The sequence below is a fragment of the Mustela nigripes genome, chromosome 3, assembly GCF_022355385.1.
Source record: "Mustela nigripes isolate SB6536 chromosome 3, MUSNIG.SB6536, whole genome shotgun sequence".
Lineage (NCBI taxonomy): Eukaryota > Metazoa > Chordata > Mammalia > Carnivora > Mustelidae > Mustela > Mustela nigripes.
Window position 1 is genome coordinate 86,714,010 of NC_081559.1, and position 12,645 is coordinate 86,726,654.

The 12,645-nt window shown below is 39.4% G+C and overlaps 1 protein-coding gene across 1 annotated transcript in view; it reads right to left on the reverse strand.

The window, feature by feature from the left end:
• ARHGAP15 (Rho GTPase activating protein 15) overlaps positions 1–12,645 on the reverse strand; it is a 611,884-nt gene that overhangs the window by 523,450 nt on the left and 75,789 nt on the right. The window contains exon 3 of the mRNA XM_059394353.1: positions 9,797–9,865. Coding sequence (XP_059250336.1) covers positions 9,797–9,865 — 69 coding nt within the window. The remainder of the gene's footprint in view (positions 1–9,796; positions 9,866–12,645) is intronic.

Genomic DNA, 12,645 nt, shown 5'->3' on the forward strand with positions numbered 1-12,645 from the left:
TTATTCTAATTATTTATTCCTTCTCTATGTTAATCCCATCGTTTGAAGGGAATGATAATCTTTAAACTACAGTTGAGAATGCTGGTCATCTAAGGCTCAGATACTCTTATCTCGTAACTTGGAAAATTATGTGTAGCTTTATGTCTAACTTTAGGATACTGTATGCCAAGTTTCAGGCCAACTTAAAGTTCTTTAAAGTACAGGAACTCTCTGAACTTTGTATACTTAAGAAATGTCAACCAATCTTTAGATGCTGAATCTGGCTTCTTGAGCTATTTGTCCAATGTCCCTTAGAAACCCTATTTAATGTTAAGTGGCAGGGAAGATCAGCAATTTGTCCAGATTGGATGCCAGCCAGTCTGCTAACATTGAAGAAGTACTCAGCAGACACAACTGTGCTGAGATATAGATGAGAAGAATGAATGGCAGTGGGATACCCAGATAGCACCTGTTTATCAACCTAAGTTGGAGGCTATAGACAAGGCGGGAGTGCAGAAGACAACCTTTGATTAATGGTAACAATTGTGGAAGAAAGACCAGCCTGTAACCGTAAGTACAGGCACCGCAATTTATTATGTGAAGACTTCATGTTGTTCTCAGATAAAAGAAGTAGAATAAAAAGGAACAAGCTTTCATCTACACCAATCCACCACAAGAATTCTGTTAAAATGTATCTTTATGAATAGAAATGAACTGAATCGAAGACTTCCCCCAGATTTTGATGAGAAGGGATTGACCTTATTTTTTTTTTTTTTCTGAGAAGGGATTGACTTTCAACACCAGAATCACAAAGCCCTATGCTTCACAATACTTGTTCTGTTGATATATTTAAAGTTATTGTTCTTTTACTCTTTGTTCTGACTCTGTGTTCATGGGCAACCCTCTGACTCCTAATTCAGCTTCTGAGGTCCTTTGATGTACAACATGGGTGACTTAAGTAGTCAGTGTTAGTACATCTCCCATTATAAATTTATAAATCAGAGTTATTGTTTATATATCAGCCTCTTATAAATTCAGTTACTATGAGATAGGTCCAAGAGATCCTGACCATAGAGAAATGAAATCTTTCTAGATCCACAAAGCTGAGGCAGGTGCCACCCCTGAACTGGAGTGAGCTTTTTAACGTAGCTCCCCCGTGAAACTTTCTGTATGACTGACTGCCCTTCCGCTCTGAGTACTCTGCATCATCTCTCTATAAGCACAACCCTGAGGCCATCATTTTCAAACAGATGTAGCAATTAATCATTTTCCTATTTATTTATTTTTTTTCAAAGATTTTGTTTATTTATTTGACAGACAGAGATCACAAGTAGGCAGAGAGGCAGGCAGAGAGAGAAGGGGAAGCAGGCTCCCTGATGAGCAGAGAGCCCAATGTGGGACTTGAACCCAGGACCCTGGGATCATGACCTGAGCCAAAGGCAGAGACTTTAACCCACTGATCCACCAAGGAGCCCCAATTTTCCTATTTAATAGTAAGGTAACGGCTATATTTTTTTTCTGAACTTTTTAAAAATCACAGTACTTTGCTGATAATCTTGCTAGTTTGGATGATTTCTACTAAAAAACACACGTCTGGTTATATCATTTTACCTACCCCCAGATGTTGCTTCTCTTTTTTCTTCAATCTCTTTTTTATTTTCCACTATTCACAGAAATAGATATTTCTTCTTCTATTGGTTTTATTTTTTTATCTTTTAAATTACATTTATTTAAAGTGTGCATGATGTTTTGATATTCATAGTGAAATGATCATTACTCCAGTCAAGTTAATTAACATATCCATCTCCTCACATAGTTACTTTTTCAAATATTTCTTGCGGTGACAGCCCCTGAGATCTACTCCTTTAGCAAATTTCTAGGATACACCGTGATTTAGTAACTATAATCACCATGCTATATATATTAATCCTGAATATCTCCATTGGCTTTTCTTCTTGTGACATTGTCTTCAGGTTGGACCACTCTCTTCTGTGGGATTCATTGCCAACATTTTTCTTCTCAGTCTCCAGTGATTTCTATACTGGCTGTAACTTTATTGCAACAACAGATCAACCGACCATGTTTATGGACTTGGAGTGGACACAATCCATTAAGAAGGGAAATGAAAGCAGAGGGGGCAAAATCACCTTAAAAATCCAGCTTATCCGTACATTGTATATAAAGCACTAATTCAAAAATAATTAGATGCTTAATTTTAGAGCTACTTTACATATAGCTCGAGAATGAAATATGGTGTTTGGCCTAACATAAGAACATAATTTACTGTGTATGTACTTTTCAAGAGTGGTAAACCAAAATTCAAGCTGCACACAGTGCCTACATGAAAAGGAGAGTAGAAGAAAAGTGAAGGAAAATGATTCTCTGTCGTACACGAGCGGTGTCTGGAAAAAACCACTAAGCATTCTCAGAGAGGCTGGTCTTGATTTCAGGTTTCAGAGTTAGGCATGGTTTGCCCATCATAACTTATTTATGCCCATTAGTATATATGTTGTGCAAGGCTTGCATGGACATCCTGCCCTTCCCGCTTTCTTGGAGAATGAGAGAACATGTTGGGCTTTGGGGTTCTGCTGAATGTCTTGAACCGTTTTTCAAATGCTGGGTTTGGCAAAGCACAAGTTATGTGTTGCCAAATGCTTTTCCCCATCATTTTAAACCCCTGTGTATTTCAAGGGAAATTTTACCCACATGTCTCTGATTTATTTACCCCTAACTCATCAAAATGTCATCTTGAAAAAGCTGCTATTGGATGTTGGAGAACTCCCGTGGCTTTTTCCCTGAGCCTTTCATCTTGTAACCAGTGTGTTTCATTTGGCCTCCACCAAACAAGTCCAGGTTCTGTTTGGGAAACCGGCTGATGAGGGGACTTTCCTATGTCTCAAGAGTTTTCCTCAGCCTTCTGGAGGCTTTTCTTGTATCCCACTTCTTGCTCATCCTTAGTTTCTTTCTTCTTCCCTAAGTTATATTTCTTTGTATCTTTGATTTAAATATGTTGCTCTTTCTTTGCCTGTCGTTGGAATTCAGAAAGGAATGGCCTTCCCAGTTCCTGTCTGGGCAATTTATTAGTGTAATTCAATTGTTTCGTTATAACCTAATTTTGTTCTAGGCAGTAAGGAAGAAAGCATTGCTCAATGTTAATAGCCTTTGTTGTTGGTGGTGTGTGTGTGTTCTTTTTCTCTACTTTAGACTTAAATGAAATTCAAATGTGAATGGGAGATGTTACTGTAACCTGTTTCTGTCTTTTAATGGCTTGTAATCTCCTTACCATCACCTTAAGACCCTTCATCATCTGAGCACTGCCTCCCTCTCCCTGCACCCCCCAACCCACTTCCCTTGTTCACTACATTCAAGTCTAGTATGGCAGTCTGGTAGTTTTTTGATGTTTGTTTGTTTTTAAAGATTTTATTTATTTATTTGAGGGAGAGAGCACAGATAGAGAGTGAGAGGGAGAAGCAGGGTCCCTGCTGAGCAAGGAGCCAGCGCAGACCAATCCCAAACTCCTGGGATCGTCACCTGAGCTGAAGGCAGACGCTCAACTGACGGAGCCACCCAGGCGACCGAGGAAGTCTTGCAAGTTTTTTTTTTTTTTTTTTAAATGAACTAATTTTGTTCTCACCTCCAGGTCTTTACATTTGCTTTTCCTCCTATTCACAACCTCTTCAAGTTCTTTGCTTGACAAACTGTGTGTCCTGCAATCTCAATTTAAATGTCCCTTTCAAAGAGTGCTTTTAAGACTCCTTAATCCAGGCTAGGTTAGCCCTTCCTTCATGGGAAATTATTTTTCTGCTGCCACAGCATGTTTTGTAATTTGCATTTAAAGAATGATGCCTTCCTTTATTTGTTTAATACTACTCTTCATTCCTAGGTTGAAGGAATGAAAGCTCCTCAAGAAAGGGACATGACGGGCGCCTGGGTGGCTCAGTGGGTTAAGCCGCTGCCTTCGGCTCAGGTCATGATCTCAGGGTCCTGGGATCGAGTCCCGCATCGGGCTCTCTGCTCAGCAGGGAGCCTGCTTCCCCCCCCCATGCCTGTCTCTCCATCTGCTTGTGATTTCTCTCTGTCAAATAAATAAATAAAATCTTTAAAAAAAAAAAAAAAAAGAAAGGGACATGACTATCTAGTATGTCATTGCATACCACAAACTTAGCATAGCGCCTAGCACAAGGATGGCCTCAGTAAATACAGAAATTAATAAAGACACTTCTGTTGGATGAAAGGAAGGGCACAGGAAACAACAACCAGGAGATGGTTTCTATTAGATTTATTAAATTATATAACTTATGATTAGCACACTACCAACTTGAAGGTCTGGGAGGATGTTATTTCAGAAAACCTGAAATTTTTATCTTACTAAAGTCAAATATTTAAAGTCTGAAGAGCTTTTGGAAATTTTGTTTGATTTTTTTTTAACTATTTAAGGAAAGCACAGCCTGATCAATAGAATTATTCCCCCCAAAGTGGCTGTCCTTTGTTTTAAAATAAGAAAACACTGTATGCTTACAATGTCTTTCATCCTCAAAGCCCTCACAAGTATTAATTAATCCACAAAATGATATCTGGCTCCAAAAGGTAGAATCTGAGACTTAAGGTTTATCTGCAAAAGCCTGCTTTGCCCCCAAGCCATGGCAACTTCCTGAGCTCTGTCCTACAAATCCTCCTAGCTCAGGAGGCAGCAGATGATTTTCTAAAACCTGCCACAGGCTTTTGACTCCTGCAGGGTTATCCATAGACTGTCTCAGACTCTTTCGATAAAAATAAAGATGATAAAAATTTAGCATGTTATAAGCACAGTTATTTTTGTGGAGCATTTCTTTCAGGGAAAAAGGGAAAGTGCCCTGAAAATAATGAGGTATCATGAACAGTTAGAACGTGAAATATACAAGATTGGGAAACAATCGCATATTAGTATATTTGACGTTTTGTGTGTAAAATCTTTGCTGCATTACAGCACTTGTTAAGCACCCATACGGATTCTCAGAAAATAATTTAGATCTCTTGCATTGATAGCATATGGATTTGTATACCATGTGGCATGAATGACGTCACCTGTCAGTGAACTGGGTGGTCTCTGCCATGAGATGTTAGACTCCAGCTAGAAATGTGTTCTTGCCAGTATTCAAAACAAATGCATTATGCTTCTTTTTAACCATGTTGATCATAATCTACTTCATTAAAGGGAGCATTGAGAGGTGAAGCCTGGCTACCGGAGAGTGATAGCATCTATTGGCGCACCGACCGTGGCAGATTCCACTTTTGTAAAGTGAATCATTTTTTCTCCAAGGGGTTAGATCTAATGAGATACTTTTGCCAGTTTAGCTTAAAGCCAAGGCTTCTCATGATTTCTAGAAAATATTCAGGGGAGTTCTGAAATAAAGGAAATGAGATTTATATAGCAAAAAGTGTCGGATATAAATAAGCTAAAAAATCCATATGGTAAAAATAATGAGTAATAACTCCAACTTAAAGAATTTTATTATTTTCTAAAATGTTTTAATGTATACTAGTGCATCTATAGTAGCTCATCCTGGTTGGTACTGTTAAGGGAAACTATTGTGAGACCCTCTGGCTGACTCCAGAAGCAATAGTGGGAAGGAAGGGGAGTAGTAGAGATGAAAATAAGGAACATACCAGATTTGTGGGAACAAATATGTGCATCTAGGTAAAACTAATATAAAGTTAGATTAGTCAGACACAAAGAAAACTTCATGGGTTTTGGAAAAGAATTCAATTCTTGGTGTGAATGGTAATGGATAACAAAAAGTTCAACAGGGGGTGCCTAAGTAGCTCAGCTGGTTAAGCAAATGACTCTTGATTCAGCCTGAGGTCATTATCTCAATGTCATGAGATCAAGCCACGCGTCAGGCTCTGAGCTGGGCATGGAACTTGCTTGTAATTCTTTCTCTCCCCCTGCCCTTCCCCACCCAGCCCAGCAGGTTTCAGAGAATTTTTCTCATAGAGAACTTCTACAAATAGCAGGCATATATTTATTAACATAAGAAACATCAGTATGATTTTAATATACCTTTCATATCTTATTATTATATCAGTTGACAAACATGTCTTTTCTGAGCAAGTCCTATTGTCGAAAACAATATAAGGAGAAGTATGGTGTAATAAAGGAAATACAGACCACGACCCTCTAATTTCTAAGCATTACAGGGTAATATACATGGAACAAGTATATTACCCATAAAATGAGGGTGAAAAATACAGAAAAGTGCCAAGATGAAGTAACTAATGGTCACAGAAAATCCAAGCACTCTGAGGGTAAGAGCCACGTCTTAATCATGTTACTATTCCTTGCTTGAGGGTGTGTATTTGGGAGTACATAATAAATAGGTAAATCAGGGACCATGAGAGACATCTAGAGACTTAATGTCACGGAGAATAAGAAGCTACTGAGTGCTTTGACAAGGAAAAATGAAGTAATGAAGGTACAGTTTCCAGAAGACCAGTGTGGAATTGCTGAGCATCATCAGTGGGAGGAGCTTGGTGGAGTCCAGGGGCGGGCTGGGGGCTGCCATCAGAAGCATTTGAAGGCCTGGGCAAGGATGTCCATTTAACCACAAAGAAAAATGTGGGCACCACACCCATAACAGACAAACTGCTTTGGAAAATGGTGACTTGCTTGATGGGCCATAGGCAAAATGGAGGATCCAAGAAAGTGCCTTCGAAGCCTGGATACACGCTTGTTACTCATAAAGAGAAGCTTGATGGAAAGGGAAACCAGTTTGCGAACAAGGTGATGATAGGTTCAATCTGGGAGAATTGACTTCTGCAATGATGAGGAGACCCAGAAGAAAAAAAATGACTGGCTAGCACTTCAAGAGATAGGATGAGATAATGCAGAGAAAGTACACAAGTAGAGATCTGTGTACTACGAACTTGCAAGGAAAAACAAAAACCATTACCTGTTCCATTTGTACATTAATTTAACATAAGTTTACTGAGTTCTTACATGTCCTAACAAGTGTTAGACTCGTGGGAATGGATTTATGAGTGTAGGAGATGGTACCCATGTTCTCACAGAGCATTCTAATGAAATAAAAAGCAGAAAGAAATTGTATTACGCCCAATGGCTGTGAGTTCCATGGGGAAACTTGAATTGGGGTATGAGAAAAGGAGTCTCCACAGAAATGGTGGGTTTTCTTATTTGTTTATTTGTCTCTAGGGAAATTAGAAAAGACCTATCTTAAAAAGTGGTATTTGAACAGAGGGTCAAAGTAAGTGAAGGAATGAGTCTTACAAGTTTCTGGGCACAAAATGAATTATTTTGTACCAGACTGAGGAAAAAGCAGGTGTAATGGCCCTGTAAGAGAAGTAAGGAGGTCAGCTCGGCTGGAGCAGAGTGAACCAGGAGGAGAAGGGAAAGGTGAGGCCAGAGAGATAGCTGACACCTGTAAAGATCTGGTAAGGTGAGCCCTGCATTCATGTCAGCATTTACCCTGGGAGATCCTGGAGGCTAGAGCAGAATTTGAATCATAAGTTAGTGACATGACCTAACTTACACTCTTACAAGATCCTTCTAGCTGTTGTTTTGCAAATAAAAAGTAGAAGGTGAGGGTGAAAGCAGCACATGAGTTGGAGGCCATTGCAGTAAATCAGGTGAGAGATGACACAGCATAAAGATAGTGAGAAGAGAAAGGATTCTGGATGTATTCTTAAGACAGAGCAAACAGCTTAGCAGATGTTTAAGTTGTGAGAAAAATAAAGGAGGCATAGATGATTTTAAGAGTTATCCTCTTTTTTTTTTTTTTGTAAGATTTTATTTATTTGTCAGAGATAGAGAGAAAGAGAGAGAGAATGCACAAGCAGGGAGAGAAACAGGCGGAGAGAGAAGCTGGCTCCCTGCTGAGCAGGGAGCTGGATGTGGGACTCAGTCCCCGGAACCTGGGATCATGACCCGAGCCGAAGGCAGATGCTTAACTGACCGAGCCACCCAGGCATCCCAAGATGACTTTAAGAGTTCTGACTGAAGAACCTGGAAGAGTGGAATTAGCATCGAGTGAAATGGAGAAGATTGAAAGAAGCAAGTTTGGGAGGAAATCATGATCAGTTTGGGATATGTTAAGTTTGAAATGTATGTTACACATAGAAGTGAATATGCCAAAACATACAACAGCAGCTTTTAGAGCAGTGGTCCACGCTGGAGAAGTGGTTAGTGTAACACAATACATAAAACCATAGCACTGAATGATTCTCTGTTCGGAATAAATATAAAGAGAAGAAAAGTTAAGTTGAGCTACAAAATGAAGATGAACCAGCAAAGGTAATGGAAAACAGGTGGCTGTTTAATTCATTGGAAATCCATGAGAAAGTGGTTTATTCATGGTAGTCATATGAGGAAAATATTTCAAAGGGAGTTATCAATTGGGTTAAATTCTGAGGTCTAATGAAAAAACCGAGACTTTACCAATGGATATGGAAGCAATTGATGACCTTGATAGGTGATTAGTGATTGAGATAAAAACCTAAATGAAGTTGGTTCAAGAAATAAAGGAGGGGGGAAATTGACAACAATAAAAGAAGACAATCTTTGTAAAGAATTTTTATTCTAAAACAAAGAAAGTAATGGAACAATGGCCAGAGTGGAGATGGGGGATCTAGAACATGCAAAATGAAAGAAAATAAGAGAACTGAACTAGAAAAATAAGTATTTTTGTTGTTGAGGATGAGAAGACCCAAAGATAATAGGGATGGAATAGTAGGGAAAAGAGAGGAGTGAAGTCATCCCATGCAGTATCCTGTAAGCCAATGGAGACAGAAGCATGTTGGTCCATGTGAAATCTAGCAGGAAGGCTAAGCATGGAATAAAGGGGTGTTTATCAAAAAGGAGTCACTAATAGAAAGAAGTGTCAGAACATATCAGGAATCGTGGGCTTATATGTTTTTAGGATATCTCTAATGCTTCATTCACATTATTCACAATGTTTCAGGCATCTTTCTTGTCACTAAGATACAACAATAAGCAAAAATGGAAACAAACAAACAAAAAAATCCCTGCTTTAGTGGGCTTAGAATCTACTGGTAAGGGATTAAACTTTCTTTCTTTCTTTCTTTCTTTTTTTTTTTAAGATTTATTCACTTATTTTAGAAAGAGAGAGAGAGCGTGAGTGGGAGGAGCAGAGGGAGAGGAGAGAGAAACTCAAGCAAACTCACACTTAATGTGAAGCCCGACACAGGGCTGGATCCCATGACCCTGAGATCATGACCCAAGCTGAAAGCACAAGTTGGAGCCACCAAGGCTCCCCAGGATCAAATTTTTTCTTAAAAAAAAAAAAAAGTGTTAAAATTTGCAGTAAGCCCCAAATAATCTCTGCTTCCTATTTGTCACAGCCTTGTGCAGTTCCTTCTCCTTGAGTCTGGACTGGACTTAGTGACTTGATTCTGATCAAGAAGATGTGGAAAATTTGATGGGATATCACTACCAGGATAAGGTTACAAAAGGTTTTGCCTTCAGTTTGCGTGCTGTGAAGAAGCTGCCATACTGGTGAAGCCCGCGTGGGACATTACTGAGAGAAGCCTCCGGACCACATTCCTGGAGGAACTGAACCCTCCAACAACCAGTAAAGCAGATCTTTCCCCAGTCATACCTTCTGATGCGACCCCAATTCTGGCTTAAAGTTTGATCGCGATCTTTTGAGGGACTGAATTAGAGGACTCGGCTAAACCATGCCTAGATCCCTGATCCAAACAAACATGAGATAGTATTGTGTGTTGCTTTAAGTTGTTGAATTTGGGGATAATTTATTCTGTTGAAGTAGATAAATAATACAGTATTGCAAAGAAATAAACTTACCAGTTGTTCCAGTGGAGGAATGACATCTTTCAAGGCATGCTGTGAATGATTCCTTCTGTGTCGGGATATCTGCAAAAATATTGGCATTAGATATTATTAGATTATTTTTCTCCAAAAAAAGCTATAAATGATTTTAAAGAGCATACCTTAATAAGAGTACACAGGTAAATAACCATATTAAGATTCATTCAAAAAGTCAAAGTAGATATAAAACAGAAAGTAAATGTCTTAGACATTAACTAACATGAATAAAATGTGTACTCAAAGATTGCCGGCTGCAACAATATCTTCTATTCTGTGTACTCTTCTTCCCATGTAACCTTGACACTCCTCTTATCAAGTGGTGGGGTTTATGTTCTTTCATTTCAAACCTGGGCAGAGCTTTATGCCTGTTTCAGTCAAAAAGTATGATAGACATGACACTACATGACATAATATTAGAGCATAAAAATGTCATGTACTTCATCTCTGTTTTCTTAGAACCCTCACATTTGGAAAATATTCACCATGTTGGGATGAAGCCCAAATCATCTGACACAGAGGGACCACAGAGAGAGATTTCATAGGTTTTCTGGCTAAGAGACTAACTGAGGTTCTAGCTTACAGTTAGTATCAACTGCCAATCGTACGAGTATAGATATTTTCTGATGGTTCCCTCTGCCGGCCATTGAGCCATCCCCAAGCTTCCAGTCCCAGTAGAAGCCTCAAATACTGTCTAGTAGAGACAAGCTATTCCTGCTATTTCCTATTTGAATTTTTGACCAGATTCTGTAAAACATAAACAAAAAATCATTGTTTTATACCTCTACATTTCAGGATGATTTGCTATGGAATAAAATATTTAATGTTGAAACACCTTGTGTTTAAGATATGATGTGAGCTCAGCTTTTTCAGTCAATACTCTATGAACTTTCATGTCCTCTTCTACAAATATATTTACAAACACAATAATCAATGGATTAGTGTTTTTGGAACAAAATTTTTAAAATGCCTATTATTGTCTCTGCCAAAGAAGCATCATAAGCTGATTCTATAATAAAACAAAAAGAGAAAAAGAAGGAATTTATAATGAAATATTGTATTGTTTGATAATTTAAAACAGAAGCTCTAATTAATAATAGTATTTTACTAAACAGGAATTTTCCAGTATTTTACATGAAGGGGGGACAGGGTAAGGTGGAAGACACGAGAGGTCGGAAAAGAAAGAATGAGAGAGAAAGAGAGACTGCAGGATGAGTGTGAGGTACTAAAGAATAAAGCAGGTCTGAAAACTGTCTAGAAAAGAACTTTGGATGCCCTTGACTCTGGTTACTGGCACATGTAACTCACTGAAGGGATTAAATCAAACCCTTTTCAGGTTTTGAGAGAATTGTATTACCAAAGAAACGAGAAGCCTGGCCTCAAAAACCTGTGACTCTAGACAACCCTTGAACCCCGTATTTGCTCCACAAAACCTCATTGTGAAGGCAGTACAACCTCCAAGGGAGCCATTCTCTTCCAAGTTCACTTTCAATGTGGCCAGTGGGGGATGACGGGGAAGGAAGAGGCTCAAGAAAGGAGAGCCAGAAACCTTGGAGAACAATGGACATGGGGAATCATCCTGGAAAGGAGAACCAGAAGAGCCAGGAACTGACTCTGCTGTGAGGGCAGAGGTCTCACAGGGCCTGCCCAGCAAGGCTTAATAGTCATTTGAGTCAAGTGACGGTTGGTTCCATTTATTTCCTTTACAAATGAGGGAGTGTTTGCAGTTATCAAGTTCTCATTCTACCGTTGTCTATTGGATGTAATGGGAAAAACAGAAGAGAGAACTCATTTTTCAAGTTCTAAACCTCTAACCCCCTGGAGAGAAATTGGTGTGATGGAGAAAGTTATTTCTCTCCTGTTATTCTGCTATTGGAGTTTAATGTAGTAACTGCATGGGACTTTGGGTCATCATCTTTGGGGAGGCAGATAGATGTATGTCTAAGTGCTGGAAGACAGGTGCAAACTGATCTATGGCGAAGGGATCGGGGGGGGGGGGGAGACTGTTGCAGACGCTGATGCCTGCTCACCAAAATGTTGTCCTTTCTCCAGGGCATGTATCTAGACTGCATTTCTCAGCCTGCCTTGCAGTTAGGAGTGGCCACATGGCTAATGTAGACCAACGGGATACGAACAGAATCAAGGAGAAGCTTTCCCCATTCAAAACTATTAACCAGTGAGTGTTTCCCCTTTACGTTCCCTCCTTCCTCGAGTACTGGCTGGAAGTGCACACCGAAAAAGGCCCTGCAGGAGGCTGAAGATGTGAGATGGAAGAAGACTCGGAATCCCCATGTGCAGAAAAGCCAAACATAGGCCAGGAAAATGCATTTGATTTTATTCCGTCAACTTTTTATTTTGGAATAATCTTATACTTAGAGAAAAGCTGTAGCAAGCACAGAGAGTTCCTATAGAAAATTTCCTTCTGACTGTTTTGTAATGTGAAATAAAATTCTAGGGCGCCTGGGTGGCTCAGTGGGTTAAGCCACTGCCTTCGGCTCAGGTCATGATCTCGGGGTCCTGGGATCGAGTCCCACATCGGGCTCTCTGCTCAGCAGGGAGCCTGCTTCCCTCTCTCTCTCTCTCTCTCTCTGCCTGCCTCTCCGTCTACATGTGATTTCTCTCTGTCAAATAAATAAAATCTTTAAAGAAAGAAAGAAAGAAAGAAAGAAAGAAAATTCTCTTTCTTGGAGCCATTGTGTATTTTAGAGAATTTTACAGCTGCTAGCATTACCCTAAATAAAACAACCATAGTTGATCTTAATTCATGTTGAAATGAAGGCATATATATATATGTGTGTGTGTGTGTGTGTGTGTGTGTGTGTGTGTGT